Below are 27,471 nucleotides of genomic sequence, written 5' to 3' on the forward strand. Positions count from 1 at the left end.
TTCCACCATCTCATCACTATCAATATGACATGTGTTGGAGTTCTGAGTATGTGTCTAGCGGCCTCCCCTGCAGGTTGCCCCCAGACTACTCAAATTTGACAAACGCCAACATATGCTGCGGGGAGAACCCATCTTCTCAACCACTAAGGCTGATGTAAGCATGGTCACTATCTGTTTGCCCACCAAGTGTGCGCCAAATGCCCAATACAGTAACGACAGCAAGACGTGGGGGGAGGGGCGGGGGGTGGAAGGCTCAAAGGCTAAGGCTACCTGCTGGGTCAAATGGCCAAGGCTGAAATGGTACTCATCCTTCCAGAGCGCAGCCACACATCATCATGGGGGCAGACAACGTCACTAACCTCCTCCCGTGCCTGCCTGGTGACATGGGGGGGGCTTCTCCTCCTCCCATCATCTGGATACAATACATCCCGACAGCTGGAAAGCTCTTGGAGGAGGACAGCAAGGCATGCATCGGAGAAGCGAGGGGCACAGTGGTCCCCCACTGTCCTCTCCTGCAGCATGCCCCCCTCCTCCTGCTTATGCTCCTGTCCAACCACAGCTGCCTCTCTCTCTCCCTGAGTGGCCATGGTGCACTGCCTCAAGCAGGCTGCCTGGCCACTCTTTATACAGACTGCCAGTTCCCCATTGGAACCGGCGGTCTGAACACGTCCGCCCCCACGACTATTTTCCTGTTCTCGACTCGCTAACCCGCTGGGTGGGCCTTAATTGGCTTGCCCGCGGGAAATAGCGATGTGGCCCGTTTCGGCGGCGGCAATCGGCTGCCTGCCCAATGCTGAGTCGGTTGGGCCCGCCCGCCCATCAAGTGCAAAATTCTGGCCTCCATCTTTAGTGGTCATGCTTCAGTTGCCTGGACTCTAAAATTTGGAATTTCCTTCCTATAGCTCTTAACCTCACTTTCCTCTTTTAAGACACATAAACGAACCTAGCCCTGACCAATCTTATGCTCATCTGATCTAATATCTCCTTATGTGGTTCACTGCCACCTTTTGTTTTATATTGCTCCAGTGAATTGCCTTTGAATGTTTTTTTACATTAAAGGCACTATATAAAAATAAGTTCAGGTGTTCAGGCATGTAGGCTTCAGGTGTTCTTGCAGCAGTTGGCAAAGCCTGACATCTACTTCTCTGCTGATCCAGATATATTACTACATCATTCCCAGAAAAATTTGTCAAGGCCTGCTGACATGTTTAGTCACTTCTTGTTTGCACAATTTGCTAGAGCTACATGCATCTGCAGTATTTAAGTCAAGTGGCATAGGATTCTAACAGAAGCTGAGTGTGTTGATGTCTCTTCAATGACTGATCCTTATGACAATATTAACTCAATGATAGCAATCTCAACAGGGCAGTCCTTACGCAGCAGTAAACCATGAGTAGTGGTGCACTATATTCTGCTTTTGGCAGGAGAGCAGCAAATCAGGAGAGACACAGAATATTCAAACTCTAGGGGCTGGATTTTACTGTCAGCGAGCTGGGGGCAGGGCCCGCTTGCTGATGCGTAAAATGGCGCGCGGTGATGACAGGCGGAACTCCTGACGTTATCGTGCACCACTTAAATTTTCAGGAAGGCGGGGGCGCAGCAAAATCAGCTGCGTGCCCGCCGACCTGTCAATGGCCAATTGAAGCCATTGACAGAGCAATTAAAGTAATTAGTGGACCTGCTCATCCAACCTTAAGGTTGGTGGCCAAGCCAGGAACCCCGGTGGGAACTAGAAAAAACATGAAACCTCATCCACAAGTGGGATGAGGTTTCATGTAGGGTTTTAAAAATTTTAATAAAGTTTTTTTGAAATTATGAATATGTCCCAACACATGCGAGGGAAATTTTATTTTTCTATTTTGAGCTTTTTCACATTTACAGCCAACCTTCCTGAGGCTGCACTTAGCCTCAGGGAGATGAGTGGGCTCTTTCATGCTTATGCGCAAAAGGGCACACTCTCGATTTTATGAATCCCCACTGCCCGCTCAGGGAGCGCATAGTGCTTCTGTGTGGATGTCACGCTGGGTGGGCCTTAATTGGTCCGCCCATGTAAAATGGCGCCGCGCCTCCGATTGGGGGCGCCGATCAGAAGTGCGCCCGCATACGCCCGCCCATCAACTTCCCTGCCCCCCCACCGACGGGGGGAAAATTCAGCCCCAGGAGTTGGAGAAAGAGAACAGTGTAATGAAAGGGTCTTTTTTACTATTTTTGTTTGCTTGCCCTTTAAATCAATATAACACCTACAATCAATTAGGTTCACAATTTTCAAGAGAAACTTGATATAACATTTAAAGCAAAATACATTTAATGAAGTCCTGCTGGGTCCATAACTGCCACGAAGCGACGGATCTGAAAAGAATAAAACACATGAGGCATAATGACTGAGCCATCACATAAAAACCCAGAGAACCAGATCTTCCCATCATCTGTTAATTAAATGATGTCTGGCAAAAAGCGTTAAAAAGACCAGTAAAATTGCAAACTGCAAAAGAAACAAAAATGATTCAATAGCACTTGAGGCTGATCGCCTTGTTGGTGGCAGCCAGAAAATTCAGTGTCCATCCCTCCCATTTGTCAGATGCCCAATTTTCCTCTTGGCAAATTAGTATAAAAATTAAAAGTAACGCAATATGATAAAATATATGAACTCTAAATTGTCATATTTCATATACTGTATAATTTATCACATAATTACAATTAGTGTTTAATTAATCAGTCCTGGGGGATAAAGCTAAAATTAAATAAAGAGGGATAGTAACTCTAAAGGGTTCCTAATTTTTCATTAAATTAAAATTTGACACAGATAGATAATAATAGTTAAGTAACACATTTAAGTTAAGCGACCTATACAATAGAGTGCAGCAGCATTAGGGAAGGAACTAATTGGTGAGCAGCTGATGAGTGTTTATTTAAGTCTTAAGTTTATTTCTCTTAATTTAGTTAATATTCTAACAAAGAAAGGTATGGCATGGCTCCTCAGTGCCATGACATGTGGCATGTTTCCTTGTGGAAACGCCAAGATGTTGCTCGTGTCCTGGACAACCATAGGTGCAAGAAGTATTGTCAGCAGGAGGAGCTCAAGCTCCAAACCTTGGAGCTTGAGCAGCAGCTGGCGTCACTGCAGTGCATCCGTAAGGCTCAGAACTAGTAGATAACACACGGATGTGGTCAACCCAAAGCTTAAGGGTGTACAGGAAGATCTAAGTCCATGTCACCATGGGTGGCTCAGCTGTGTGGTAGGGGGAAAGGGGATTGGTTGGGGAGGAGGAAGATTGGCAAAGCTAGACTGATGGAGCATTCTTTCATTAGAGGAACAGAAAGGCAATTGTACAGTTGTGATTCAGGGTGCTGTGTTGCCTCCCTGGTGCCAGGGTCATGCATGCCCCTGAATGGCTGCAGAGCACTCTGGATGGGGTGGGGAGGGTGAGTAGCCAGAATTTGTGGTCCATATCAGTACCAACAACATAGGCAGAGAGAAAGATGAAGTCCTGCAGGCAGATTTTAGGGGGCTAGGAAGGAGAATAACCAGCAGAACCTCAAAGGAGTATTCTCTGGATTACTCCAAGTGCCACGTGCTAATGAGTATAGAAATAGGAGGATAGAGGAAATAAATTTTTAAAATTCATTTACGGGATGTGGACTTCGGTGGCTAGGCCAGCATTTATTGCCCATCCCTAACTGCCCTTGAGAAAGTGGTGGTGAGCTGCCTTCTTGAACCGTTGCAGTCCTTGTGCAGTAGGTACACCCAAAGTGCTGTTAAGGAGGGAGTTCCAGGATTTTGACCTAGTATCAGTGAAGGAATGGTGATATATTTCCAAATCAGGATAGTGAGTGGCTTGGAGGGGAACTGTTGGTGGTGGTGTTCCCATGTACCTGCTGCCTTTGTCTTTCTAGGTGGTAGCAGTTGTGGGTTTGGAAGGCGCTACCTCAGGAACCTTGGTGAATTTCTGCAGTGCATCTTGTAGATGGTACACACTGCTGCCACTGTTCGTCGGTGGTGGAGGGAGTGAATGTTTGTGGAAGGGGTGCCAATCAAGTGGGTTGCTTTGTCCTGGATGGTGTCAAGCTTCCTGAGTGTTGTTTAGGCTGCACTCATCCAGGCGAGTGGAGAGTACACTCCAGCACACTCCTGACTTGTGCCTTGTATATGATGGACAGGCTTTAGGGAGTCAGGAGGTGAGTTACTCACCACTGGATTCCTAGCCTTTGACCTGCTCTAGTAGCCACAGTGTTTATATGGCTAGTCCAGTTCAGTTTCTGTTTAATGGGTGCAAGAGGAAGGGCTTTAGCTTTGGGAGCATTGGGTCAGTTCTAGGGGTGGCCAGATGGGTTGTACCTCAACACAGCCAAAGAGCAGTTTGCTAGTACTGTTGGGAAAAGTTTAAACCAACTTGACAGGTGGATGGGAACTGGGATGCAGCATTAGAGAGGAAATACAAAGTGCACAAAAGATTGGGGAAGTTACATAGCATTCAGGTAAGAAATTGTCAGGTATTGTATGGGTCAGACTAAGAGGTAGTGCAATTAGGAATAAATTAGGTTTACAGTGCATGTATGCAAACACACATTATGAATTTACCACACCTAGCAGTAAATAAGGTTGGTGAGTTGCAGGTGCAGAGTGCCACATAGGAATATAATGTCATCGGATAATGGAAATCTGGCTCAAAAAAGTATAGGACGGGGTGCTAAATATTCTTGGATACAAGACGTGCAAGAAAGATAAGAAAGAAAGAAGGGTTGACAGTATCGATTAAGGAGAATATTAAAGTGCTTGACAAAAAGAATGGCTTGGAGTGGTTAAAGCTAAGAAACAATAGAGGTACCATCACACTACTGGCTGTTTTCTATAGGCCACCAACTAGTAGGAAAGACAAAGAGGAATACATTTACAGAGAAATTACAGATAATGGTGGACTTTAATTATCTTAATATAGACTGAACTAGTGATAGTGTTAAAGGGCAAAGAGGGGCAAGAGATTCTGAAATTCAGGAGAATTTTCTTGATCAGTATGCTTCCAGTCAACCAGGCAGCGTAGGATCTGGTTCTGGAAAATGAGGTGAGTCAAGTGGGTCCACTGTCAGTAGTGGAACATTCAGGAATAGTTATCATAGTATCATAAGATTTAAGTTAGCCTTGAAAAGTAGCAAGGAGTAACCTAAAATAAAAAGTATTCAATTGAGAAAGGGCCAATTTTAGTGGGGTGAGAACAGATTTGTCCCTGATAAACTGGAATCAAAGATTGGAATTTCACATCACCCACCCCACCACCCCCGCACCCCCCCCCGCCCCACCACCACCACCACCACCATCAGGGGGTGGGTTAGCAGGTGGGTGTGGTTGGGGGAAGCACTATAAAATTGGATGCCATGGTGCCAATGCCATGCCGCCACCTACCTACCCTGCTTGCATTTTTTTCCACAGCAGGGAAGGTGTCAGGCACCCTGCTTGCTTTTGGACTAGCTGAGGTCCTTAAGTGGCCAATTAATAGCCACATAAAATCTTCTTCTTGCCATCACTGGGACTTTACCTGCGGTAGGGGAGGTCAGTGCCCTGGAGGCCATCCTGTCCTCTGAGCCTCATGGGGGTGACCTAAATTATTCCACCCCAACATCCTGCCAGCACTGGCTTCCCATCCCCCTTAAGGGCTTGCCAAACCCCGGACTTAACTTTGTCCAGGCTCCATTGGCACTTCTTCTTCATGAAGTGCCTACAATCCAGATGTGGCCTCCGCTCCCAGTGAAACTGCTGGGACCAGAGAGCTACCAGCCATTTGATTGGCTGGTAACTCTCGGAGGCGGGATTTCCTCTCTGATGGGAGCAGAAGTCCCACCACAATCCAATAAACGGCCGAATGGACATAAAACGGTTCTGGGGCAACCTGCTCAAGAGGAGGCGGACTTGCAACTGCCTTTTATGCCAGAGGCAGAGCCAATGCTCCCATGTAAATTTCAGCCTATAGGCTGCTAGACAGAACTGTAAAGGAACAATGGGCTGACTTTAAAGAAATGCTTTGCTACTTCAAGGTGCATTCCTACAAGGGGAAAAGGTAGAGCAACCAAAGCCAGAGCTCCCTAGATGATGAAAGAAATAGAGAGTAGGAGAGGCAGAAGAGAATGCAAATGACAGATGTCTGGTTGATAATACAAGTGAGTACCAGGCTAAAATATAGAAAGTTCAGAAAGGAAATGAAAAAGAGAGAGTATGAGAAAAAATTGGCAGCTAACATAAAAGGGAATCCAAAAGTCCTCTACAGAACTATAGAAAAGTTACATTGGAGAAAGAGGCTATCCAGCCATAAAAAGAGAAAAAAGACGCTAGCAGCTCATTTTTAATCCCACTTTCCAGCACCTGGTCCACAGTCTTGCAGATTACAGCACTTCAGGTACATATCCAGATACCCTTCTAATGGGGTGAGAGTTTCAGCCTCAACCACCAATTTATGCTGTGAATTCGAGATGCCTACCACTCTCTTAATGAAAACATTTTTCCTCATGTCCCCTCTAATCCATCTGCCAATCACTTTAAATCTATGTCCCCTGGTAATTGACCCCTCAACTACAGGAAACAGGTCTTTCCTGTCTATCCTATCTAGGCCCCACAATTTTGTACATCTCAATTAGGTCACCCTTCAGACTCCTCTGTTCTAAAGAAGACAATCCTAGACTATCCAATCTTTCTGCATAGCTGCAATTTTCAAGCCCGGGCAACATTCTTGCAAATTTCCTCTGTACTCTCTCTTTCTGTAATGTGGTGACCACAACTGTACACAAAATTCCACCTGTGACCTAACCAGCATTTTAACAGTTCCAAAATTACATCCCTGTTTTTGTATTCAATACCTCGTCCAATAAGGGAAAGCATTCCATATGTTTTCTTTACCACCTTATCCACCTGTCCTGCCACCTTCAGGGACCTGTGGACATGCACTCCAAGCTCTCTCACTTCCTCAATCCTTCTCAATATCCACCCATTACAAAGCAATGCTTTGTATGCCCTTCCCAAATGCATTACCTCACAGTTCTGTGGATTGAATTCCATTTGCAACTTTTCCACCCACTCAACCAAGCCATTGATATAAATACTTCTGGAGACAACAGCTATCCTTTTCATTATCAACTACACGGCTAATTTTTGTGTCATCTGCAAATTCCCCAATCATGCCTCCAACAGTTCAGTCCAAATCATTAATGTATATGACAAACAGCAAAGGCCCCAACACTGAGCCCTCCGGAACGCCACTGGAAATCGTTTTCTACACGCGAAAACATCTATCAACCATTGCCCTTTGTCACCCTTTGTTTCCTGTCACTGATCCAATTTTGGATCCAACTCACCATCTTCCCCTGTATCCCATGGGATCTCACTTTTCTGACCTGTCTGTCACAGGGACCTTGTCAAATGCCTTACTAAAATCCATATAGACAAACATCCATTGCACTATATTCATCAATCCTCCTTGTTAGTTCTTTGTCATGAGAGTATAACAATTTTCATAATATTTTTCTGGTTTATTGTAAAGTAGGTTTATGGGAGTTTGTGTTGTTCTGTCTGTGTATGTGTTTTAATAACATTTTGTTGTCAAGCAGACTGAAAGTTGTAGTTGTCAAAAAAAGTAAGGTGTAAAAGTGTCTTAAATATGCTAATGAGTAAACATGGTTGGGGTCTTAGCATGTAAGGTGTGAAGGGAATTTGCATTTTTAAATACCTGAAGGGAGATTTGGTTTTCAAAGGGATCTCAGTCTGTTTACAAATAGCCAACCAAGCGAGCTAAGAAATGTGTTTGTTTTCTCAAGGGTTACTGACAACATATAGTGGCAACATGAAAAGATTTATATTATGAGAAAGGTAAAGTTCCAAAGACAAATGAAACAATAGAATTGTATAAAGGAGAATGAGGCTATTGTCAGGAGAAGGCATTGTAAGATCTAACAGAAGTGTGTGAGCATAAACTCACTGTCTACAGAAACCAAAGCTAGAGAGAGTCATTTTGAATTCCACTGTCCAGGGTATTGTGTTAATTTACTGGATCTGTTTAAAATCTAAATTCTATTTTTAGACCATTTCCTTAAAGGGGGTGTAACTGGGAGACAGGTTAATTAGGGATTTTAGGAGTTATTATAGTAGTAATTTGTAGTTCTATGCATGTGCTTGAAATCTTCTCTTTTGTTAATAAATATTTTAATTTAATTTTTTTAACAATTGCTGAAAGTCTTGGTGGACCTATTACTTCTGAATTCAAGGCACGCATCTCAAAATAAATACAAATTGCAAAACAATTGTGATAGCATGATCAAGCTTCCCTCGTGGATTTGATCCACCTGGTGCACATCAGATGAGCTGCATCATAACATCCTCAAAAATTCTGTTAAGTTAGTAAGACACGATCTTCCCCTAACCAAACCATGTTGATCTCACCTGATTAATCCGTGTCTTTCTAAGTTTATCCTGTCTCTCAGAATGGATTCCAATAATTTGCCCACCACCGAGACTGATCAACCCATAATTTTCTGGCCTATCCCCACACCCTTTTTAAATATTGGTACAATGTTTGCAGACCTCCAATCCTTTGATATATTGCCTGTACCTAGTGATGATTGGAAAATGATCCCCTGGGCATCCGCTATTTCCTCACTGGCTTCCTTTAACAACCTGGGATACAATCCATCCGGCCCTGGTGATATATCCACCTTTAAGGATGCCAGTCCCTTTAGTACTTCCTCTCTCATTATGTTTATTGTAGCTAATTTTTTGTACTTCTCCTCTTTAACTGTGCATCATTCCTCTCTTTAGTGAAGCCAGAGACAAAGTACTCATTGAGAACCCTGCCCACATCTTCAGCATTAATGCACAAGTTATCTATACATCTCTGATAGGCCCTACCCTTTCCTTAGTTATCCTCTTATTCTTAGTGTACTGGTAAAACATCTTTGGGTTTTCTTTGATTTTACCTGCCAATTTTTTTTTCGTGTCCTTTCTTTGCTTTCCTAATTTCCTTTTTTACTTCACTCACAAACTTTTTATATTCCTCTAAGCTTTCTACAGTTTTAAGCTTTTTGTGACTGTCATAAGCTTTCTTTTTCTGCTTTATCTTATCCTGTATGCATCTGGATGATGAGGGGGCTCTATAGGTGCAGATTAGAAAAAGTCTAGTCATAGGAGGTGTGGGACCAATTAAGGTCAAAAAGTGGATTAATGCATGGAGGCAGTGGGTATGGCTGAGGTAAATGGGTATTTTTTATTTGTCTTTACCAAGGAAAAGGATGCTGCCAAAGTCATAATGAATCAGGAAGTAGTTGAGATTCTGGATGGGTAAAAATTAATAAAGATGGGGTACTAGAAAGCCTGGCTATACTTAATGGTGACAAATCACTTGGACAGCAAAGGATGCATCCAAAGATGCTAAGGGCAATAAGGATGGAAATTGATAAGGTACTGGGCATAATCCTTCAATCCTCATAGATATGGGGCTGAAGAGGGTGTCAGAGGGCTGGAGAATTGCAAATGTTACATCCTTGTTCAAATGTGTGTGTAATGATAAACCCAGCAACTATAGGCTGGTCAGTTTAGCCTCAGTGGTGTGAAAGCTTTTTGAAAAAATAATTCAACACAAAACTAACAGTCACTTTGACAAGTTTGGATTAATTAAGGAAAGCCAGCATGGCTTTGTTAAAGGTAAATTGCATTTAGCTAACATGATTGAGTTTTTTGATGAGGTAACAGAGAGGGTTGATGACTGTAATGTGGTGTGCATGGCCTTCCAAAAGTTGTCTGATAAGATGCCAGATAATAGGCTTGTCAGCAAGGTTGAAGCCCGTGGAATAAATGGACAGTGGTAGTATGGATCATGAGGTTAGCTAAATGACAGGAAACAGAAAGTTGTGGTGAACAGTTGTTTTTCAGACTAAAGGAAGATATATAGGGGTTTCCTTCGGGTCAATAATAGGCCACTACTTTTCTTGATATATATATGACTTAGATTTGGATCTACAGGGCACAATTTCAAAATTTATAAATAACACCAAACTTGGAAGTATTGTGAAATTTAAGGGTAATAGTGATAGGCTTCAAGGAGGCATAGATGGGACTAGTGGTGGTGGGGGGATCATAGCAGATGAAATTTAATGCAGAGAAGTGTGAAGTGATACATTTTGGTAGGAAGAACAGGGGGAGTCAATAAACCCCTTAAAAAAGCACACAGGACCCTGAAATTTACAAACAGAGGCATCGAATACAATAGCAAGGAAGTTATAATGAATCTTTATAAAACACTGGTTTGGTCTCAACTGGAGTACTGAATCCAATTCTAGGCACCGTACTTTAGCAAAGGTGTGAAAGCAGAAAAGATCTATGAAAATAGTTCCAGGGATGAGGGAGCTCAGTTACATGGATAGACTGGAGAAGTTTGGATTATTCTCCTTAGAGAAGATAAGTTTGAGAGAGATTTGATAGAAGTGTTCAAAATTATGAGTTGCCTAGACAGCGTAAATAGTCAGAAACTGTTCCCATAGGTGTGAGGTTAAGAACCAGAGAACACCTGATTTAAAGGGCAATATTTCCCCCCTATTGGGCAGCTTCCCAATTGGGGGCGCTTCGCCATTTTACATGGGTGGACAATTAAGGCCCGCCCAGCGTGACGTCTGCCAGAAAGCACTATTGGGGGGGGTGGGGTGGATTCCCTGAGCCAGGATTGCATTTTTTCGCACATGCACACGCAAAGTGCTGCCTCAAGGAGATAGGCTTAGGTTTGAAGCTTCAAATAAAGATGAGGGAAAAATTTTGCTGCCATGTCCCCTCATGTGACACTGTTACATGAGTTGGGACATGTCCATAACTTTTATTTTGAAATATTCTGAGATTTTTAAATTACATATGAAGCCTCAACCCGCCTATGGATGAGGTTTCATGCTTTTTCAGTAGCCCGCCAGGGCTCCCGGCCTGCCTGCGAACCTTAAGGTTGGACGGGCAGGTCCATTAATGGTTTCAATTAGTTTTTTAATGGCCTTAATAGGCCATTGACAGGTCGGTGAACGCACAGCTGTGTGCCCGCCAACCTGAAAATCTAAATGACACGGGATGATGTCGGGACGCACGCCCGACATTGTCCTGCATCATTTTACGCGTCAGCGAGCGGGCCGCGTCTCCGCTTGCCAAACAGAAGATTCTGCCCAAAGTGATTGGCAAGGGAACCAAACACAACATGAGGAAAACTTTTTTATGCATAAGTGTTTAGGATCTGCAATGCCTGAGAATGTGAGGGAGGCAGATTCAATCATGTTTTTGAAATGGGAATTGCGTAAGTGCCTGAAGAGAACTAATTTGCATAGCTATGGGGAAAGGGCAGGGGTGTAAGACTGGCTAAACTGCTGTTGCAGAAAGCCACCACAAGCACAATGGGAAGAATCTTGGAATGTAACCATTCTATGGGCAGCATTTTCCCCCCGTCGGGTGGGTTGTGCAGGAGCAGGCAGGAGCAGGTGGGTTCCCAATCAGCGCCTCCAGACAGGGGTGCTGCCATTTTTCATGGGCAGGCCAATTAAGGCGCTGTGCGCTCCCTGTGTGGGCGGGGGGAGATTCCCTGAGCCGGGAGTGTGCTCTTTCGCGCGCATACACAGATCTCCTTGAGGCAAAGTGCTGCCTCAGGGAGATCAGTGTTACTTTTAAAAGCCTAATCAAAAACAGAAAAAAATTTAAGGACACGTCCCCTTATCTGATGGGACATATCCATTACTTTCCTAAAAAAATTTTCGTGAAATTTTAAATCTTACATGAAACCTCATCCCGCCCATGGATGAGGTTTCATGCATTATCCACAGGCCTCCTGGCCTTCTTGAGCCCACCAACTTTCAGGTTGGACGGCAGGCCCATTAAGGACATTAATTAGTTTTTTAATGGCCATAATAAGCCATTGACAGTTTGGCGGATGCTGTGCACCCGCCGAACTGAAGATCTAAATGACATGGGACGACGTCAGGACACATGCCTGACGTCACCCCATGTCATTTTACGCGTTGCCCCCACTCACCGACTGGAAAATGCTGCCCTGTGATTTGATGGGTGATGAATATCAAAAATTAGGCCATCAAAGCCTGTACACATCTGAGGTCAAACTCTGAGGATGATCAGCAACTGATAGATGTGACTGCTGAGTTTACAATTCTCTTTTGAGGGAATATCATAGAAGCTTTATCTTCATTGCAGAAACTAATGGAATAACAGGTCACAACATTGGAATCTGCAGCAGAACACCAGGTAAGAAGCAGCCAGGGACCAGTTGATGCCTCCAGCTCTACAAAAACACAAGCTGCAAATATAGAGGCATTAGGGGACGGAAAGGAGCGCAGTACATATACTGGCTTCCAGACCACAGTCACTATACTGACTCAGGGCTTCCAGAAGTTGATAACCACCATTTTAAACAGTGGGGTTTTAGATCCAAAGGCAAGTAGAATGGCAACAGCTGTAGTCTACCTGCTTCATACTGCTGCCTCTCAAAACAGCCAGAATGTGTTAGACTTCTAGCCTTCCTCATCACAGCACCACACCAGAGGAATGTGGGAGGTAAGCTTCAGAATGCAACCAGTAGTGGCTGCATGCCAGAAGGAAGGTGCCATGAGGCAAGGGCCATGAGCTTTTTGTAGTGCAGAAGAAACCAACCACCTCTTGCATTCTTGGCCCTCAGGTACAAAAAAAAGATGTGTGCACCCAAGGGAAGAATGCAGTTAAGAAGCAGTAGGTTGTCTACGTATAATTTGGCAATCACTGCAATAACGTGGCCTGAATTTGCTGCAAACCTGCACTTTATTAACCTGACATATTAACAGTGTGTGCCATTGTTAATATGTAGAAGCTCCAGGGAATAGTAAAAGAAAGCACCTGAGGAGAGAGGGAAAGGGCAGAGGAGTGGGGCTGAGTTATTCTTGCAGAGAGCCAGCATTGACATGATAGAATGAATGGCTTTTTACTGTGCTGTAATCATTTTATGATGCCATGATTCTACGTTCAAGATTATCTAAATCTAAATAAATAATAAAATAATGTAGTTTTAAAATGAATATTTCATAGTAAAAGATTAAAAAATTACAATACAGAAAGTACAAGACCTTTTGTCCTACCATTATAAATTGGTGAACCCAGAGGCCAGCTCTTTTGAGAACTGGGTTTAGAAGAAAGAGAAGATGAGGCAATGTACAAATCATTAGTCGGCAACAATTTATGATCAACCTGAAAAATATATAAAAAAACCTTACTTAGATAAAAGTAACTGTTTACATTTATTCTTGTATATTTTATTAAAAGCAAACTGAAGATATCACATCTTATCTCCCCATCTTATCATGCCCTCAGGATATCTCAAACTGCACCATTACCAATGAAGAAATCTGAGCCAGGATTTTACGGCCCCTCCCACCTGGCGGGATATTACGGTCCCGCCAAACTGAATGAAGATTTAAATGGCTCTTCGCATCCATCCGGCGGGGGGAAACACGCCGTGGTGGGGCTATAAAATCCTGGCCCTGAAGTGCAGTCATAGTTTTTATGCGGGAAATCACAGCATAGGAAACAACAAACTACAAATGGACTGATCAACATTGTATGAAGGCAGATAATAGCCAAGGCACCATGAAATTTTCTTCAACCAGCAACATGAGATCGTTTAATTCAAACTAAACAGGGAGATAGGCACTCGGCTTCATATCTTATCTGAAACATAACAGGCACGAAATTCATTTCTGCAGTACCACTGGACATGGCCCTACAAAGGTCTAGTACTGTTTTGCTGGAACACGTTGAGCTACCAATCTCCTGCAGTGAGACCTCTCCAAAATGATGCCTATGGGGGGCATCTCCAGCGTGCACAGGGAGCCTTTGAAGCAGTACTATCTTATCGTCATACAGCCCATCCCAGGTGATGCAGAACAGCATACCCAATTTGGACTATACAGGTTCTGGCAACGAATGCATAAATGTATACTTCAGTCTGCAAACAACTGTTGCAGAGATGCACCTTGAACTAGCCTTCCTTAAAGGAACAGGCCCCAAAATTGTAAGTGCAGTAATTTTAAAAAACTTTTGCAATTGCAAAGAGTCTGGAAATACTCTGGATTGTTTATGCAGATGTTGTGCTGAATTTCTGGATTTGTTAAGAGTACATTCAATCAGGGAGCACAGCTGATTTAGTTAGCAGTCCACACAAAACTGCAAAAAGTATGGGCACTGCAATGGTAGTGTCTCCAAGTCTGCAGAGTGGCAGAGGCTGCAGAGGGGGGAAACTCTACACCATGACCTCTGCCAACTTGTAGTCAGAATCCTCCATGCTTCTTGACAGTGAAGTTGTCTGGCAGGCCAGCCTATGCACCCAGTATCTTATTGTGCATAACCATCAGTGCTCTTCTATATGCTGCCTCATCAATGTCCTCGTTGGAATTGTCTGCAGAATTTGTCTGTGACCTAGCTGTCCGATGAGCTGACAAATGAAGCATCTTTTATTCCTGGCCTGGCTGCAGTCCGCTTGTGCCCACATGACTCACCGCATGCTGATCCCAACTCTACTCTAGCCTCCAAGGGACGTACAGTGCCAATATCTGAGCTGGTGGCTGCAAATGAATGTCAGATCAAGTGGCGGGGCCTCTTCATCATTATTGTGCTGTTGCTCTCTTCCACCTTGGGTAACTGGGGCTGGGCAGCTGGCAAATCTTGGGTGTCTGAAAGCAGGAAATCAGAAGGGGAAAATTGGGCTGAGGCTAAGCATGGAAGTGAGAAAGGGCATGCAGCAGGAACATACCGTTATACTGACAATGGATCACAGGGGCTTTCTCACTGTTGGCCCCGTGATACTGTCATCTCCTCCGTTGGGCTCAAGATATGGAGGTGTCCTTGTCTTCCTTGGCTCTGCTCTGCTCCCTTCTATTGAGTATTGTCTTGTCCTGGAAGAGAGGTCACAATGTTACTGATTGTGTAGCACTGCGTTTGGGTGATGTGCCTCCCATAGCTGAATTGCTGTTGGTGTGAAAAGTTAGGTGTGATGCTGGTAGCATTTGTAGGTATGTGAGGGTAAGGTGGAGTATCTGGAAGTTAAACATGAATCTTGAGTGCTACTGAGTGATTTGGATGAGTGATGGGGGTGTGGTGTACTGAGCAGTGAGTGAGGTTGGTGGTGTGATGGGTAGGAGATATCATGTGAAGATGCATTCATTGACCTTTACCATCCACTTAAGGTCATTCAACTTCTTGTTGCGCTATTGCCAGGTCCTCGGGTCCAGATGCCGGGAATTGACCTCCCCACTTCCTTTTGCGGGTGGTTCTTGAAGGCCTCCTGGACCCGGTGGAACAATGTTGTCTTTCCTTCCGCCCAGCTCCGCTACTAATGTCTCCAATGCCGCATCTGTCACCCTGAAACCCCTTTGTGCCTTGCTGTTCAATTTTCCAACATTTATATTCCACCAATATTATCTTGCGAAGCTTTCCTTTAAGACGGGTAGTTTGCCTTTAAGAAGAGCAGGCTGGCTGCATATTTGGAAATAGAGATAGTTTAAATAAGTTATATTGGTATTTGTAGGTATTAGGAATGAGTTTTAGCTTTAAAGTTTAAGTTTGATTTGTACTTCTGTATCTGTGTGTTAAGAAAGGTCAAATTCAGTTTTAGTTTTGCTTTAAAAAGGTGCCTGCATTTCTAATGAGGCTCTTTAGGACTGTTGCAGCTAAAGTAAACAAACAAAAGTAGAAGAATTGGGCCGTTGCCTAGCAACAGGGATCCAGAGAGGCATGTTCCTCCCACAGACACACAGAAAAACTAAAGAAATAGCAGTTTTAAGTTCAGTTTGAAGCCAAGACCTCAGAGAAACTGGACAGTGGGAGAGGGAGCTGCGGATTTCCAAAAAGAACCCAAAAGTCCCAAGGCCAAAGGAGTGAGACGGAAACAGAGGAAAGTCCAAAGCAGACCTTCTACTCAAAGGAAGGACAGGAACCTGGAAAAGGTCCTGTTAATGAAGTTAAGAGTGAGGGGCAGGCAGAAAGGCTCCAATTTTCAGATTTCAACAGACAAAAGCTGCAGCAAGCAGATTTAAAGCAAGAACAGCCTGAAAGAGCCAAGTAGATCCAAAGGAGATGGCTGAAGGTCTGTAACTCTTTGCTATGGGCATGTGAAACAGTGGTGTAATGTTGACAGCTGAGTCGGTGAGAGAGAGTGCATTAAAGACAGCCTGAATGCATGTGTGACCCAGGGGAGAGGAATGTCAGACGTACAGTTCAAAACCCTGGAGGTGAACCCTTGCTGAAGGCTTCTGAGAGAAAGCGTGATTTGGGAGAAGAATCCAAAGTGAGTTCTTGGAGAGTGGAGACTGGTAACCCTCGTGTGAAAGACAGAGTTCTGTGAGACTGGTTGGCTCACGGTGTGACAAGCATCTGGGAGGAGCTGAGGAGAGATCCATAGCATCGGGTTGAGGTGGCATCTGTCACTTACTTTCAGAGTGTGGTGCGTCTGACCACAGGGTGCCTAATGGTACATAGGCAGTGTACTTACTGTGGGCATTAGAGTATAAAATAGTTTTTGTACCTTGCGTTACCCTTACAAATCTGTATAGATCTGTAAAGATATAGTTGTGAGTGAAGGAGTATTGTAATATAGTTCATCTTTTCTTGTTTAATAAATGTTTTATGCTTTTGTTAAAAGTTCATTAGCTAACTCCGGTGACCCTATTCAGTAGCCTCTCTCCAAATAGAAGTTAGGATCTATCAAGTTGGATTCCACTCTGGGATCAGGCTTGTCCAGGGGTAATGTCAGCTGGGATCGTAACACTGCACAACATCCTACCTGTTAAGCGCAAAGGCAACCTGTAGCACAAAGAAGGAGGATGCAGCACAGGGCCTATTCGGCCACATGCTACAATCACGCAGCTGAAATGGATGTGCCAAGTTTACATCTCGATCGAACTGGTGTGGGCAGGTCATGAATTGTGAGTCCTGTGCCCAAAAAGCAGGGCACATGAATTTCTAGCCCAGCATTTCCTACAATGCAGCACTCCCTTAGTAATTTACTGATGTATCACCCTAGATTGTGTATTCAGTCCTGGAATATCAATTGAATCCACAACATTTTGACTCAGAGAGTATTACCAGCTGTAATGGTTCAGGAGGGAGACATATAAAATTTTACTATTGTGGGCTTGAGTCACATCTAGGTTGAAAGTTAAATGGGAGCATATAGAATGACATACACTGGTCCCAGTATCTATTCTGCATAACTGCAGAAGCACAGTACACCGAAAAAAAATTTAAACAAAATTATTTAAATCAAAATAGGCATGAGATGTTAGAAAAACATATTAAAGGCACAATAATCAAACTGTCATGACAAATCTCAAAGCCTACAATTTTAATAAGTGAATAAAAATCTTTATTTAAGCATAGACGATAGAATGGGAAAATTCTGCAGCACATCGTTCTGAAAAGAAAATGCTGTTTTTTCTTAAGATTTAAGTAGCTCATTATCAGTTCATATTAATTATAAAAAGTATTCCATGCTTTCAGGAAGGAGGCAGGAAAAGTTTGAAATGTGGAAAATGGAACACTAGAGTTTTAAGCGGAAGCACGTTCCCTTCACATTCATCAACCTTTGCAAAACTCATGTAATTGGCTTATGTACGAGCAATTGCATCTACATTGTGAAGTACAGGGACCATTTTATAAAAGTTTGGTTGCATTCACTCAAGTGTTGTCAAGAGATAATTGTACTTCACCTTGGCAGATATTTTCTGAAATGAAAAGAAAAGAAAACCCAATTCTGCATAAGTTAGGGTGTCTAAAATTTCCAGAGTGCAAATTGTGCTGTTTTAAAAAGTCACCGACTTCACCTTAACATAAACAAGGATAGAACCCCTTAAGTTAAATGTCCATTAGTTTCAATTGTTCATTACAATTCTTTAACAAAGAAATAAAGCTTTCATTTACAGACACAAGTAAATTTAAGGCTTTTTAAATGAACAAAAACAAAAAATGCTGGAATACCCAGCAGGCCAGTCACTATTTCAGCATTTTCTTCTGTTTTGGTTTTAAAATGTTAGCATTGCAGCGTCTTACATTTTCCTTTATAAAAAGAAACTATTAAAAAATGTCAACAATCATGGTTTAGCAAAAAATTGTTTTAAGAATTTTCAATTTTTTTCTAATGCTCAATTTGCACCAATTATTTTGTATTAATAGCACAAGCCATTAAACTACACTGTTGGAAAATAATATCTAAATTCCAAGGGATTTTAATATTAATATAAAGAAACAGTTTAATCACTGATGCACTATATACTACTCCACAAGAAGTTTAACATGAAAATTGAAAAGAAATATGAAAACATTTACAAATGCTGAACAGTGGAGCCATGTATTATTTGCACAAGAAACTGAGTTTTAATTAAATTAACAAAATACTGTTGGCACTGAAAATCTGAAACAAAAACCAAAAATGTTGGAAATATTCAATAGGTCAGACAGCAACAGTGGAAAGAGTAATCAGGGGTGGGGGGGGGGGCACAGGGTGTAATTTTAACCTGGGTGAGTAGTGGATTGGGGTGATTAAATAGGAAAAATTTTGTGTGCTGAAAACGGGCTTCCCAGTTTTACTGAGGTAGGACAAGGGCGGGCAGTCAACCCTCCCAGGAAGTGGGTTGGCATTTTAAATGTGTTAATTAGGCTGGAACTTCCAAGTTAATCTCCTTGGAAGCTTTAAGTGTGGCCTGAACCTTGGGAAATCCAGCACAGAAAGAAGAGGACAGAACTTAGCAAGAAGGTAAGTGACTTCACACCACTCCTTGTGGCCCAGGAAAAGCCAGGAGTGCTTCCTTTGAGCCCCCAAAGCATCAGACCACCCCCTAACTACCCCACCCCGGCTCAGGGATGGGACACCCACCAGGGTTGGAACACCCCCTGGCCCTGGGATAGGTGACTGGACCAGCTAGTCCTGCAACCTCCTCCATAGTGGTAACTTCCATCAGGAAGCCTGTCTAGGACAAAAAGGCACATACGGTGGAGTTAAAATTCTTAGGCCGGTAAATAAAACTTCACCCCACGACCCCATATAGTTTTAACATTTCAGGTCAATCAGGTCAATGACCTTACACCAGAAATTCTGTTCATTTAAATGAGCATCTTCTCTGGACACGTACATGTCTAATTACAAATGGAGGTTTGTTATCTGTTTCCTTTTTAAATTGAAAAGGTCCTAGGTTCAGATGTGCGAGTCTCTGATTGGCATCCTCTGAGAGTGCTGCCATCCGTCTTTTGGTATATGGTGATAGAGACCGTGTCTGGGATGCTATTGTGGGCCGCTTGTAGCTGTTATCTTTGCTGATCTCTCTGGGACAAGTTTTTCTCTTTGATGATTTTGTCATGGATTTCCTGATTGGGGAGGATTGTAGTTCCAACTTCACATTATCCTCCTAAACAAAGAAGTTACAAAAACATTTTTTTTCTCAACGACATTAATAAATCAATCAAATAGAACTTCACAAACCACTGTGGAGTATGATAAACCAGAACACAATCTTTAGAATAAACAATCATCTTTGAAAATAGAGGAACATTTTAGAACACACCCACTTTAGTCATTCACATAAAAGTCAAACCACATTGCAGAAGCAAGGAAAATGAGATTTTAGACAGCAATAATTTTCTTCCTCCCGGCTAAGCAAACCACTAAAAATTGTTAATTGCCTTTGAAAAGAATCACTGCATAATTTGATAATAATATTACATTGGTGGGAAAATAAAATAACTTTCGCATTTCACTTTTTGGAAAGTTGATGGAAATCCATTTTAACAAAAATAAAACCACATTATACGGGATATATTACAAATAGGTTATTGCACATTGCTTGCAGACTTCACTCATATTTTCTTGAGCTCCCCTCCATAGTGATTTCTGCTTAATATACAGTAACACAAGCACAGTGGCACAGTATCTACAAGAAATGTTGTTCATTTTTTTAAAAAATTGCAATAATTCCCACCTCTTCTTGGTCATAATTTATCCAGAAAAAAGAGAAGTGCAAGTCTCATTAAGAGAGAACAGAAAAAACTGAATCAGGAAATGAAAAGGAAAAGTTATAACAAAATATAACAACTTCTCACTCTTTACTGTGACATGTTCATTAGGCTCCTTCAAACATGTACATCTTCCCCTCTAAACTTGAACGTTAGTTCGACAAGATAAAGAAAGGCAGAACAGGAGAAGTAAAAACAAAAAAGTGAAAGAGGAAAAAACATCATGGGCAGAATTTTCTGGATGACGGGGGACGGGGGGTGGGGGTGGTCGGAGAGAGAGCGGACGTGGACCCAATCGCTACTTGCGATAAGGTCCGTGCCACCATTTTACACACCCAATTAAAGCCCGCCCAGTGTACTTCTTGACTCGTGCACAGCGGGAGTGGGTGGGCGGCGGTGGGTGCGCTCAGCGCACCGGGTCCAGTGGCGACCCGGCGGCCTGTATAAGGGAAGGCCTGGCAGCCTTGGAAAGGCTGATCACAATGGCTGGGCGAAGGGTTCTGCAGAGGGACAATGGAGGTGACGCAAGTCCGGAGGGTAGGCTATTGGGGCAGGCCAAGCTGGAGAGTAGGTGGGGGGCCAGTGTGCCCCTCGTTTTTCCAATGGCTGCTTTCCTGCCGTCCTCAAGGAGGTGGCAGCATAGTGGGAGGTGCTGGTTCCCCAGGACGGGAGGAGGAGGTCCGCCCAAATGACGAAACGTGCCTCGGAGGAGATGGCAGAGGTGGTGAGCTCCCGTAACATGGTGCGACGCACCTGGATCCAGTGTCGTAAGCGCTTCAACGATTTGTTGCACTGTGGAAGGGTGAGCACAATGTTGGCATTGGTCAATTAACCCAGCAGGTTGGCTTTCCCCCCCTGCTGCCCCACCCCAAGTCTGAGTATAGTGACTGCATTGAATCGTTGACGGCATGTGTCCTTTGCTGGGTGGGCCAGCAGATATTGCCAATGCTGAGGTCAGCCTGAGAGAGTGGTGAATAGATGGGTTCTGCGCCCACAGCATGTGGTACACTGAGACTCACATGACTGTTTTGGGGGCAACCTGCAGGAGCTGCGCCTAGCCACTGTGCTTGAACTGCAGGACATGTCAAAGTCAGGGTGATGACATGCTGGGAGGGGAGCTTCAAGGTGGCATGGCAACGAACCATCTGCTGCCCTCTGCGGTCCACTTCTTGCGCCTCCTTGCTACGCAAGGATATAATGTGTGGTGCCTAATGAGGCCAAGGTAGAAGGTGTGGAACAGGCCTAGCACCTTTGTATGAGTGTTCGGCAGCAGCAGGGTGAGGAAACACCGGAGCCCTGATACGTCCCATTCTGGTTGGGATGGGCCATGTGCGAAGAGAGTCCATGTACAATTTGCACAATTCAATAATCTTCTCTCATTTTCAGAAGAATGCTCATAATGCTGCAGAGCGTGTGAGGACTGGTGGCGGCCAGGCACAGTTACAATTTTCAGCCAGTTTAAGCAGGAGGCCCTGGAATTGGAGAGGCGCCATGCGCCCAGGTCCACTGGTGTCAGTGAGGCTGGGCTGCCACGGTCAGGTATGTATGCCCAGCAGTGAGGTCAGTATTGTTCTCCCAACAGACAAAGCAGTGCTGAATGTTAAGTGATTTAATTTTGCAACATGGCTTGATCATTGCTTATGGAAGGATAAGTGCATAATGATCCGGGGGACAGGGATGCACTTTGTCATTTTCTCCACGTTAATTAATCCAATGTCCTTGTTTTCCTTTCAGCATCAGCGGAGCAGTGTCAGGAGGAGGAGCAGCAGAGGCCCCCTCTCACACCTGAGGGCCCTGAAGTCTCACCAGCGTCATACCATCTCTGCCAGGCAGGCATCAGCGCAGATACTAGCACCTCGATGGGAGTTAGAACATTGGCTAGTGTCCCGGGGCACAGCGGTGAGGGCACTTCACAGTCGCTGGAGGAGCTGGTAGAGACAGAGCGTGCCCTTGGCACCAGTAGTCGGAAAACTGCAGGGGACCAGGCACATGCTCAGTCGGTGCCTGATGGTATGCCTCTGGGGTTGTCCATGAAGCAGCAGGGGCAGGAAATGCGGCCGGGTGTGCGGGGGCATCCAGGGTAGATACGCGAGGCTATGTTTGGCTTGGTCTCCTCTACGTGGACGATCGCCGAAGCAATGAGCAACATGTCCGAGCGCCATGCTTGCCCCATGGAGAGAGTGGCGGCTCTCATGGAAAGCCTCCTCCAGGAGATCCATCAGGGCTTCCTGGGGATGTGCTCTGACCAGCAAGCCCTCACATCGGCATTGACCTCAGCTGGTCAGAGCCAGTGTGGGAGATAGTCTGGACACCAAATTTCCTAGCTCGGTGCCCATCCATCCATGGTGAGCAGGGAGGTCCAAAGCGACCTCACGTCAGCGCAGCAGCTGCCTGCCATTTCTCGGTACCTCTCAGGGTGCTCCAGATGAGGGCGGCAGCTCCTCCGTCCCTCGCCCAGTGACTGTAGCATCCGGTGAGGCTGCGACGACTGGGGAGATGCCAGCTGTGGAACTGACAGATCCCTCCCATGTGGGGCCTGCACAGGCTCCATGGGCCAGAGGACGACCGCCAAGGTCATCGAGGCCAACAGGACAGCAGAGTCAGCAGGCTGTCTCAGATGCCATTCCCAGAGATGGGGTAGCACCAAGATGTAGCACCTGGAAACGTAAACATAAGGCACCTTAGGCACACCATGGGTTTATCAGTAACAAAAACAAAAACAGAATTACCTGGAAAAACTCAGCAGGTCTGGCAGCATCGGCGGAGAAGAAAAGAGTTGACGTTTCGAGTCCTCATGACCCTTCGACAGAACTTGAGTTCGAGTCCAAGAAAGAGTTGAAATATAAGCTGGTTTAAGGTGTGTGTGTGGGGGGCGGAGATAGAGAGAAGTGGAGGGGGGGGTGTGGTTGTAGGGACAAACAAGCAGTGATAGAGGCAGATCATCAAAAGATGTCAACAACAATAGTACAGAAGAACACATAGGTGTTAAAGTTAAAGTTGGTGATATTATCTAAACGAATGTGCTAATTAAGAATGGATGGTAGGGCACTCAAGGTATAGCTCTAGTGGGGGTGGGGAGAGCATAAAAGATTTTTAAAAAATTAAAAAAAAATAGGTGGGAAAAGGAAAACCTTTATAATTTATTGGAAAAAAAAGGAAGGGGGTGGGGAAGGGGGAGGGAGCTCACAACCTAAAGTTGTTGAATTCAATATTCAGTCCGGATGGCTGTAAAGTGCCTAGTCGGAAGATGAGGTGTTGTTCCTCCAGTTTGCGTTGGGCTTCACTGGAACAATGCAGCAAGCCAAGGACAGACATGTGGGCAAGAGAGCAGGGTGGAGTGTTAAAATGGCAAGCGATAGGGAGGTTTGGGTCATTCTTGCAGACAGACCGCAGGTGTTCTGCAAAGCGGTCGCCCAGTTTACGTTTGGTCTCTCCAATGTAGAGGAGACCACATTGGGAGCAACGAATGCAGTAGACTAAGTTGGGGGAAATGCAAGTGAAATGCTGCTTCACTTGAAAGGAGTGTTTGGGTCCTTGTACGGTGAGAAGAGAGGAAGTGAAGGGGCAGGTGTTGCATCTTTTGCGTGGGCATGGGGTGGTGCCATAGGAGGGGGTTGAGGAGTAGGAGGTGATGGAAGAGTGGACCAGGGTGTCCCGGAGGGAGCGATCCCTACGGAATGCAGATAGGGGGGTGAAGGGAAGATGTGTTTGGTGGTGGCATCATGCTGGAGTTGGCGGAAATGGCGGAGGATGATCCTTTGAATGCGGAGGCTGGTGGGGTGATAAGTGAGGACAAGGGGGACCCTATCATGTTTCTGGCAGGGAGGAGAAGGCGTGAGGGCGGATGCGCGGGAGATGGGCCGGACACGGTTGAGGGCCCTGTCAACGACCGTGGATGGAAAACCTCGGTTAAGGAAGAAGGAGGACATGTCAGAGGAACTGTTTTTGAAGGTAGCATCATCGGAACAGATGCGACGGAGGAGAAGGAACTGAGAGAATGGGATGGAGTCCTTACAGGAAGCGGGGTGTGAGGAGCTGTAGTCGAGATGGCTGTGGGAGTCGGTGGGTTTGTAATGGATATTGGTGGACAGTCTATCACCAGAGATTGAGACAGAGAGGTCAAGGAAGGGAAGGGAAGTGTCAGAGATGGACCACATGAAAATGATGGAGGGGTGGAGATTGGAAGCAAAATTAATAAATTTTTCCAAGTCCTGACGAGAGCATGAAGCGGCACCGAAGTAATCATCGATGTACTGGAGAAAGAGCTGTGGAAGGGGGCCGGAGTAGGACTGGAACAAGGAATGTTCCACATACCCCATAAAGAGACAGGCATAGCTGGGGCCCATGCGGGTACCCATAGCCACACCTTTTATTTGGAGGAAGTGAGAGGAGTTGAAGGAGAAATTGTTCAGCGTGAGAACAAGTTCAGCCAGAAGGAGGAGAGTAGTGGTGGATGGGGATTGTTCGGGCCTCTGTTCGAGGAAGAAGCTAAGGGCCCTCAGACCATCCTGGTGGGGGATAGAGGTGTAGAGGGATTGGACGTCCATGGTGAAGAGGAAGCGGTTGGGGCCAGGGAACTGGAAATTGTTGATGTGACGTAAGGTGTCAGAGGAATCACGGATGTAGGTGGGAAGAGACTGGACAAGGGGAGAGAGAAGGGAGTCAAGATAACGAGAAATGAGTTCTGTGGGGCAGGAGCAAGCTGAGACGATCGGTCTACCGGGGCAGTTCTGTTTGTGGATTTTGGGTAGGAGATAGAAGCGGGCCGTCTGAGGTTGGGCGACTATCAGGTTGGAAGCTGTGGGAGGGAGATCCCCAGAGGAGATGAGGTCAGTGACAGTCCTGGAAACAATGGCTTGATGTTCAGTGGTGGGGTCATGGTCCAGGGAGAGGTAGGAGGAAGTGTCTGCGAGTTGACGCTCAGCCTCCGCGAGGTAGAGGTCAGTGCACCAGACAACAACAGCACCACCCTTGTCAGCGGGTTTGATGACAATGTCAGGGTTGGACCTGAGAGAATGGAGTGCAGTAAGTTCAGAGAGAGACAGGTTAGAATGGGTGAGAGGAGCAGAGAAATTGAGACGACTAATGTCGCGCCGACAGTTCTCAATGAAAAGATCAAGAGAAGGTAAGAATCCAGAGGGAGGGGTCCAGGTGGAGGGAGAATATTGGAGATGGGTAAAAGGATCCGTTGAACTGGGAGAGGACTCCTGCATTTGTGTTGGCGCGGGATGAGGTCTTTTTGATTTGCTTTGAATTGGAACACCATTGTCAATTTTTTGACTTAAGTTTCGTTGCTTGTGAAATTTAATTCAGACATGTCACCATGGCTGAGGGTGTTCTTCTCTTCTGCATGTGTATGGTTTCCAAAAATGTTAGGAGTGCTTTGTGGGACATTCAGCTTTATTAACAAGGCCCTAACCTGTTCCTAACCTGGCAGATTTGGCACTTAGATATCGAGTAAGGGGCCTACAGCCCAGGCTTATCCTGGAGGTCCATCTGTGGTGTGCTAGGTGAAGATTCATTGGATTAAAGCCTCCCAGGTGTCCCTGCCTCCCTGGAGTATGCCCGAATCAGCGTCTACCCCCTCAACATTTCCCTGTGCCTGCTCATCCTCAGACTCACTGCTGGACTCATCGTGTGCAGCTGCAGCCACTGCGTCAATGTCTTCACCGTCCACTGCGTCCCTCTTTCCAGCGCAAGATTGTGGAGAGTGCAGCATGCAACAGCTATCACTGACACGTGATCTGGGGGTTACTGGAGTGCGCACCCTGAGCAGTCCAGGCATTGGAAGCACATCTTGAGAAGATCAATAGTTCTCTCCACCACAGCCCTTGTGGAGGCATGGCTCCTATTGTAGCGCTGCTCAGCTTCTGTTCTTGTATGGGTGAGAGACGTCATGAGCCACCTTCTGAAGGGATAGCCCTCTTCACCCAGCAGCCATCCATCAAGCCGGGCTAGAGCACTGAAGAGCCCCGGGCCCTGGGGTTGTCTGAGGATGTAGGCGTCGTGGGAGCTGCCTGAGGACCTTAAACAGACTTATAAAATCTGCATCCTGTGATTGCACACTATCTGCACGTTCATGGAGTGGAAGCCCTTCCTGCTGATGAAGGCACCGGGCTCACCTGCTGGCGCCTTGATGGCCACATGTGTACAGTCTATTGCACCCTGGACACGGGGGAAGCCAGCAATGGCCGCGGAGCATCTGGCTCGCTGTGTCTGGCTTGCCTGATCCCAACGGAAGTGGATGAAGGTCAATGCACACCTGAACAGAGCATCTGTAACCTGCTTGACACAAGTGTGGACAGCTGATTGGGAGACACCGCAAAGATCACCCGACCCCTGGAAGGAGCCAGAGGCATAGAAGTTGAGGGCATCTGTGACCTTTAGAACCACTGGCATGGGATGTCCACCCACACAGTTAGCGGAGATCTCAGGCCCAATTCATCTGACAGATATAGTTGACTGTCTTCCTTGAGAGATGGAGCCTCCTTCAGCACTGCACCTCAGACATACTGAGGTAGCTGCTTCGTCACCTGTATAATCCTGGCAGCAGGATAGTGGCATCTTCTGTGGCCCCTTCTGCCTTGGTCTATCTCTTGGCCCTGTGCCCCTTGTGTCTGCACCTGTCTTCCCAAAGGTGGCTCCCTGGAGGTTGAATGTGCACTCCTGGCCTCCTCCCCCTTCTAGCCCTCCCTTCCTCCTCAGTGGAGGTGCCTCAAGTGGAGAGTTCAGCTCCCATTCCCAGGCCACGGGAAGGCTTCCTGAAACCTGCAGGCCCAAAAAAGATTCCTCACTGCAGAGTACTGACCTGAAGGTTAAGAGTCCAGACAAAGCAGCTGGTAAGCGTTTCGAAGTATTGCAAATCACACAGGCAAGTTTCAATAACTTTGAAAAATCAATACTTGTGAGAGCACACTCGCGACCCCAGTGAGCCCTCTTACACCACCCGTGCATGAGGTTTATACAAATGTTGTCCTACCCGCCTGCTCGTTGCGCCCGTGCACCGACCCGAAGATTGCACGGGCACTGAAAAATCAGCATTGATTGCTGAGTCAAGGGCCTTAAGTAGCCTATTAATTAATGGAGGGCACACAGCAGATATCATTGCGTGCCCGCCAAACGAAATATCACGTTGGAGCATGGTGACGTCAGGACATTTGCCCAACGTCACCACGCGTCATTTTACGTACAAACTTGCAAGGCCTGCCCCTGCACACCAATGGGAAAATTCTGCCCCATGAAAATAATAGGGGAAAGAATCAAAGGAACTATAGGAAGGAAAAATGGGGTAAAAGAAGAATGGGAAAAAGAATAGAGGCACACAACCACCATGATGTCAAATGGGAGCGGTTCTCCAATTGTAGAGTGCTTCCAAAACCATTGCCGGAAATTTCTTTGGTGCTGTCCCAGTACACAATTGCAATTTCACTGCTAGT

General features: G+C 45.4%; 1 protein-coding gene across 3 annotated transcripts in view; it reads right to left on the bottom strand.

The window, feature by feature from the left end:
* The window catches only part of spata6 (spermatogenesis associated 6), a 135,346-nt gene that overhangs the window by 43,595 nt on the left and 64,280 nt on the right, over positions 1–27,471 (bottom strand). Inside the window, exons 7-9 of one of the 3 annotated variants that reach the window (XM_041208687.1) lie at positions 19,159–19,431; positions 13,117–13,225; positions 2,303–2,349 (exon numbers count right to left, since the gene is read on the bottom strand). In XM_041208687.1, coding sequence (XP_041064621.1) covers positions 2,303–2,349; positions 13,117–13,225; positions 19,159–19,431 — 429 coding nt within the window. The remainder of the gene's footprint in view (positions 1–2,302; positions 2,350–13,116; positions 13,226–19,158; positions 19,432–27,471) is intronic. The other 2 variants (XM_041208689.1, XM_041208688.1) reach the window with 2 other exon arrangements.

The sequence above is a fragment of the Carcharodon carcharias genome, chromosome 16 (assembly GCF_017639515.1).
Source record: "Carcharodon carcharias isolate sCarCar2 chromosome 16, sCarCar2.pri, whole genome shotgun sequence".
NCBI classification, from domain to species: Eukaryota; Metazoa; Chordata; class Chondrichthyes; order Lamniformes; family Lamnidae; genus Carcharodon; species Carcharodon carcharias.